This window comes from Myotis davidii, unplaced genomic scaffold (genome assembly GCF_000327345.1).
Source record: "Myotis davidii unplaced genomic scaffold, ASM32734v1 scaffold562, whole genome shotgun sequence".
NCBI classification, from domain to species: Eukaryota; Metazoa; Chordata; class Mammalia; order Chiroptera; family Vespertilionidae; genus Myotis; species Myotis davidii.
In genome coordinates this window covers 3053766-3060555 of record NW_006293953.1, presented here as the reverse complement: position 1 = coordinate 3060555, position 6790 = coordinate 3053766, and the positions used below count along the sequence as shown (strand labels likewise).

Genomic DNA, 6790 nt, shown 5'->3' with positions numbered 1-6790 from the left:
GGGTGTCACACTGTAGAGGGGAAAAGGCACGGGGCATGTCACCAGGTAGGCCCAGTGCTAACGTGTCACTGTGGCGTTCGAAACTTCCAGGTCATCTGTGTTCCTCTCCGGGTCCTCATTCAAAATATGAGCTCCCTTGGGCAAGGAGATAATGAAGTCCACAGATGAGGTCAATAAAGATGGGGTCATATCTTCTTCTCCCCAGAAGTTTTGGGGGCTCCACGGAGAGACAGGACCCAGGGACTGCATGTAGAGAACTGGCCCCAGTTACGCAAAGAGTTCTCTGGGCTTGGCTGAAAGTTGCAGCTCAAGGGAAGGTGTTTAATGTAAGAGGGGATAGGCTGTACAGCCTGGAGAAGCAATTTGCTCCCCACAATGAAGGGGGTAGGAGGAAGGAGCCGGTAGGGAAGGGAAGAGGGAGGGGAGAAAGGAGGGGGGAGAGACAGGATGGGAGGACGTGAAGGAGGGGAACCCAGGCGTGCAGCAAAGATTAAACAACCCGCCTGGGCCATCCAGCTGGCTGGAGAGGACTAAGTGTGGCTGTGCCTCGGTTTCCTAAGTGGCTTGAGGCAAGAGAGTCGCCAGGGCAAACAGCTGGCCCACTCAGCCCTCCCAGTGGTCCTGCCTCAGTTCTGGTAGGAGAGTCCGCTGGATATCACCACGTAGCCCTGCACGGCAAAGAAAACCATGAGTCAAGTCAGAGGCTACACAAGGACTGTAGGACCCCCAGCTATCCCATCAGCCTGGCTCTAAGTTCACGCTCTGTCACTCTTGCTGTGTGTCTCTGGGCTCAGTTTTCTACTCTGTTACTAACAGCACCCACCTCGAAAATGCTGCTAGGAGGCTGCTGCGAGACCACGCGGACAGAGCCCTCAGCACGGGGCCTGCACTTGAAGCGTCCGTACATGGTCAGCACCATCTCTGCTTTATGATTGGGAGTCCAGACCATTGAGTATCTTCTCCAAACCCAAGTCTCCCAGCAGAGCCAGGCACTCCCCATAGGTCCTATCCTCTCTACAATGCACTACAGAAATGTCCTGCAGGCCTGCTGATCATTCATTCATTCATTTATTCATTCAGCAAATCTTCACTGAGCCTTTACTGTGAGCCAAGCCCTGTGTCAGGTGCTGGGGGACCCAGCAGAGAACAAGCCAGACCAAGTTCCTACCCATCTGTAGCTCTTATGTGGTCCAATATGGTAGCCATTAGCCACATGTGGGTAATTACATTTAAATTAATTAAAATTAAATAAAATGTAAAATTCAGCTCCTCAGTTGTACTGGCCACATTTCAAGTGCCAAAGAGCCACATATGCCCAGTGGCTGATAGTGGCTACTGTGTTGGACAGTGCAGAGTTCCATCCTTGCAGAAAGTTCTATCGAACAACGCTGGTCTAGGGACCTTTGACCTAAGACCCAGCTGCCTTGCCCTAGCCAGTTTGGCTCAGTGGATAGAGAGTCAGCTTATGAACTGAAGGGTCCCAGGTTCGATTCCGGTCAGGGCCACATGCCCGGGTTGTAGGCTTGATCCCCAGTGGGGGACTTGCAGGAGGCAACCGATCCATGATTCTCTCTCATCATGGATATTTCTATCTTATTCTTCCTTTCTCTCTGAAATCAATAAACATATATATGTATAAAAAGACCCAGCTGCCTGGATTTGTGGGTCAGCACTGACCATGCTTGCTTGGAGAAATCTTGGGGAAATCCCCACTAGTAGCCCTGGCTCTCTTTGCTCCTTCTTAGGGAGGTGGGTCACACAAGTGCCTTGGGATCTACTTCTTAAGCAGCAAGCGTATCCTCTCTGGAAAGACATCAGTGGGTCTCACTTGGGGAGGAGGGTGGTGAATAGCATACAGATTTGGGGCTTGAGGGACGTGGCTAAGCTTTCTGTCCTGTGCATGTCTTGCTGAGTGAATTAGGAGGAATATTAAACGTTTATGTCCCAGGTGAAGCAGAAAGAAGCTGTGGGATCTCATCCAGGCAGTTGTTTTGATTCAGTTTCACTCTGAGCCCACAATTTCTGATCAAGAAAAGTGACTTAAGAAAGTTCCGGAGTTCCTTCTCCCATCCAGCCTGCAGAGGTTTATGTACAAAGCCAGAAGGAGCCCCTTTGTCATCCTCCCCAGACACCAAAGGGGCTGGAACCACCCAGCACACAGAGTCAAGGGACAGTTGAAGGCCCCTGATTGTGGCCTGGTATGGTATTTGATGAGGACTAAAGGGTGGGGGAAACCCTCCCACCAGCGTCTCTTGACATCCTGGATTTCCCATCTCATTACAGCTAAGAATTCTTGGGGTGGTCGTGGCAGAAGCAGGGGGCACCCCCAGGCCTGCCTGACCTTGCGATCCCACTGTTTGCATTAGCGGGGAGAGAGGACAAGAGGTGATCCCCGTGTCTCGAAGCCCATCCTCCCCCCAAAGGCTGAGGAGGCCCCTCTGGTCACACCCACAGCCTCTCACCTTGTGGACAAAGACCTCAGGAGTGACGTAGTGGAGGTTGACCACGTTGGGAAGGGCAACCCCCATGCCCAAGAGAGCTACAGGCAGGAAAAGAGAAACCAAGTTTAGCCGAAGGCAGTGACAGAGCACTACCTGGAACCAGGTCTGTGCTGAAGTCCCCGTGTTTATACCCACTTTACAGAAGGGAAAATGGAGTCTTAGAAAGGGAAAGGAATTGAGCTAAGATCACACAGCTGCTAAACAGCTGAGCCAAGAAGTGCACATAGGCAGCTGGACTCCAGAAGCCACCCTCTGAGCCTGGGAGGCGGAAAGGGGCCGGATGGAGCTTGGAGTGGGTGTGGACAGGAGGGTCTAAAGGGACCACAGGGAGGGGAGGGCAGGGCTCACCATTGAGGTGGTCCAGCAGGGGCTTCTCAAACACGTTGCCCACGAGTGCGTGTATTTGATCCGTCTGCAGCCGCGAAGCCAGGGAAGTGGGGGACCGTAGGTCCACCCCAGCAAGGGCCCAGGAGAGATGGACAGGCAGGCCACACATGAACACACAGATGAACACACAGATGGCAGAGGCACGGGGGGAGGGAGGAGGGCAGGGCACCCTTGTCCTGGCTTCAAGCAGAGCCCAGCTACCCCCACGGTCAGGTCAGCCTTCTGAGCACTAGGCACCCAGGAACCGCTAGCCTGAGAGGAGGCTGAGAGACCAGCGCCTGACTGACGGACACTCGCTCCTGGTGTGACCAACAGGTGACTGGCTTCCCTGCTGGTACTGACTGACAGATGGACCAACCAATAGATAGACTGATGGAGCATATAGGCTTGCAGGCCAACGGACAAGGGGATGCATGGTGGCTGCTGGCCCAGCCATGTCACGTGACTGACGGAGCAGCCAACGCCATCTGATGCTGGCCTGTCCCGTTTACACATGGCTTCAGTGATTCTTGGGCTGACAGGTCATCGACCACCAGGCAGAGTGACAGGCAGGCCAACTGACTGACCGCACTGAAGAACCAAGGCGGACTGACCGGCTGACCAGCTGACAGACATCATGGGAAAGACTGTCGGTGGGTGGACTTCTGACTGACCACTGCCGCCAAGCACCCCAGGAGGAAGCCTGGTTGTGGTGGCACACCCAGGTGCATGCGTGCACAAGCACACATACACATGCACCCCTTTCCCAGGCTCATGGCCTGCCCCCCTCTGGAGACCCCGGCCCCATACTTACGTCAATAAAGCCCACATTGGAGGAGGCTACCGTGAGCTTGACTCCCCTGAAAGGGAAGCAGGAGGGTTAAGGAAGGGGCCTAGTCCCCACCACCCCGGTGCCATGACTGCCACATCCAAGGCTCCGTGATGGGTAGTTGTGAGCCCACTGCACAGAGGAACACACTGAGGTTGCTGGGCCCAGGAGGCCTCACTTACCCCAACACAGATGTGGTCCCCTGAAGCTTCACCTTGGACACGGAGAGCTGGAGGCTAAGGTTTACTGCCTGGGTGAGTGGGGAGAGCAGGGTCAAAGGGCACAGGGCCAAGTGAGACCTTCAGCTGGCCACCAGTGACCCCACCTCCCACCCATGCCCCCACTCATTCAGGTGTTTGTGAGGCACAGGCCAGTGGTGAACAATAACCAAAGCGACCAGACGGAATCCCTTCAGAGAGCAGCGGGTGCCATGAAGGCGGCGTGATGGCATGCGGAGGGCTGATAGGGACCATCTTTCTCAGGGTGGTCCCAGAAGGCCACCTAGACTACAGCATTTAGGCTGAAACCTGAAAGAAGAAAAGCCAGCCCGAGCGAGAGCCGGGGAAAGACTATCCTAGGCACAAGGTATGGCCTGTGCCAAGGTCCTGAGGCAGCAATACTCTGGAACATTGAAGGAATAACAAGGAGACCAGTGTGGATAGAGCAGAGCAAATGAGGAGACTGACAACCAACGCCCTCCCTGCCAGCCCCACCCAGCCCACCTCACTCACCACATTGAGGGAGAAAAGGGAGTGGAAAGCCGAGTTGGAGGCCGAGGCCAGGACCTCCACTAAGGGCTCCAGCCGCAAGGTAGCATTGTTGGTATGGAGTGTGGCCACGGGCGTGCCACCCAGCCGCACCTTGAGCACCACGGGCATGGGCTCAGGGAACTGACGGGCCACCTGGGGAACCAGAGGGGAGAGAGGGAGGAGGCCACCTGGCGGCAAAGGTTGGCTGTGCTCTCCACTCATCATTCCTCTGATGCTGGTCAAGCTATCATTTGTACATTAGTGGTTCACAGAGGTGGGGCCATCCGAGGCCCCTGCCCTCGGGGATGCGGGTCTGATGGGACAATAAGCATAAAGAGAGGGATAGCCTGTGCCAGGAGGGAGGGGAGCGCGGAGCCTCCAGGACAAGACGAGGGGTTTGGTCCTCCTCCAGGAGGTAATTCCCTAGCTTGGTATTAAAGATGGATAAGGAAATGGAAGCAGAAAGAAGATTACAAGCAGAGACCGTGCTTGGGCATTTCTCCATAGAGGAGAAAACAGCATGGTGTCTGAGCAGGAGGGGCCATGCCTGAGAGGGAGGGGGTGCCGTTGAACCCCACTTGGGATAGATATGAGCTAGTGGAGATCCCACAGCCTAGAGAGTCCCCCATCCCAATCCTGAGTCTTGATCCCAAAATGATCAGAAATGTTACCAACCTCAGGGATGATCTGGCCCAGCACAGAGGTGTTCACCAGGTTGTCATCCGACTTCTGAAATCAGTCCCCCATGGGTGACAGCTTTTAGGGTGGCAGCTCCCCAAGTTACGCCATGTCTTGCCTCCCCTCAACCCTCATTTAAACCTTCTACCAGCCTCCCTCTGCCCCCAAAGCTCCAGCCACCTCACCCACCCATGCTTTGGCCTCTGTGGGGTCTCCCAGGCTGGTCCACAGGGGCACACCTACCCCACATGCCCCCGACTGCAGGTTGACCCTCACCAGCTGTCCTGTGATGTCCATGTTGAGGGAACCAGCCTTCTGCAGCAGCAGGAGGGCAGAGTCAAACAGGTCCTGGGAGAGGCCCACGGTTGCCATGGCACCATTGGTGCCCACATGCTCTGGCAGCATAAAGGGGGTGGCATCCACGGGCAGGACGATGGGCTTGCCCAGAAGGAAGAGAACCGCCTATGGGGGTGGGGAGGGAAGGAACAACAGCGGGGCATCAGCAGGTAAATGAGATGGCTCCATCACAGAACCTGGGCTCTGAGATGCCACCCATCCCAGGGCACCATGTGTCCTGCTGCACACCTGGAATGCCATTCCAGGCCTTCTCTCCTCAACCCCCCTGCTCTCTTAGGAATCTTCCAGAACACCAAGGACCCCAGAGGCAACAAGCCTCGGGCTCTGGGATAACAAGGAGGCACTTACGTTGATATCCAAGGAAATGTAGTCCTTAGTGATGTTGGGCTTACTGACCATGAAGTAGCGGATCTGGGACTCGGGACCCACAGGCTTCAGGCCTGAACGAAACCAGAATGAAGAAGAACAGATGGCACACTTAGCCTCATGGATCCAGAAAACTCAGTCACCTGGCTCCCTTGTTTAGCCGGACCCAGGCCAGGGAACAAACGCGGTGGGAAAAGGCCCCTGAGCAAGCAAACTGAAGTTGCCAAGTGCACACACCCACCATTCGGCCGCTCATGGCCTGTTGATTCTTAGTGTAGACACAACTCTAACAGTTTTAGTTTCTGCTTTCCCAATCAATGGAAGACTAAAGACCCCAAATCAGAAGGAAAGAGATAGGTCGCACAAGGTCCAAACACCCCCGCCAACGGCAAGAAGGAGTCACAGAAAAGAAGAGAGTTCACATTAACCAAGGTCCAGACATCTGACTTACACTCTCTCATTCTGTCCTCACCACAGTCCTGTCAGGTTAGGAGCCCATTTCTCTCTCTCTCTCTCTCTCTCTCTGCTCTCGCTCTCTCTCTCTCTCTCTCTCTCTCTCTCTCTCTCTCTCTCTCTCTCACACACACACACACACACACACACACACGTGTGTGTGTGTACACGCACAAAGTTTGATGAGTTCAATTGTGTCCAGGATTGTATGCCAGGTCCATCCAACTCCAAAGCTACACTCTCTCCCCCTAATCACACTGCCTCCTACAGGCACTCAAAAGGCACAGTACCCGCCCCAGGGTTGTGTTAGATGCAAACCCCTGTCTCAAAGGCAAAGCTAACCAATTGCCAAGTGCAGCTGCCAATAGTCACCAGCTCTGGATCTCACAGTCAATGACAGCAGCATGGGAGAAACACCAGAATCCCAGGCAAAGCCATGGGAGAGGAGAAAGTGTGCCTCAGATAGGAGCAGCTTCTAAAGAGGCTGGGGT

The 6790-nt window shown here is 54.8% G+C and overlaps 1 protein-coding gene across 1 annotated transcript in view; it reads right to left on the bottom strand.

Annotated features, from left to right (window-relative positions):
* Positions 1–300: 300 nt before the first annotated feature.
* BPIFB2 (BPI fold containing family B member 2) overlaps positions 301–6790 on the bottom strand; it is an 18091-nt gene continuing 11601 nt past the window's right edge. Inside the window, exons 8-16 of the mRNA XM_015566655.1 lie at positions 5829–5920; positions 5400–5585; positions 5121–5174; positions 4428–4598; positions 3879–3946; positions 3682–3727; positions 2850–2913; positions 2463–2539; positions 301–668 (exon numbers count right to left, since the gene is read on the bottom strand). Coding sequence (XP_015422141.1) covers positions 627–668; positions 2463–2539; positions 2850–2913; positions 3682–3727; positions 3879–3946; positions 4428–4598; positions 5121–5174; positions 5400–5585; positions 5829–5920 — 800 coding nt within the window. The 3' untranslated portion in view covers positions 301–626. The remainder of the gene's footprint in view (positions 669–2462; positions 2540–2849; positions 2914–3681; positions 3728–3878; positions 3947–4427; positions 4599–5120; positions 5175–5399; positions 5586–5828; positions 5921–6790) is intronic.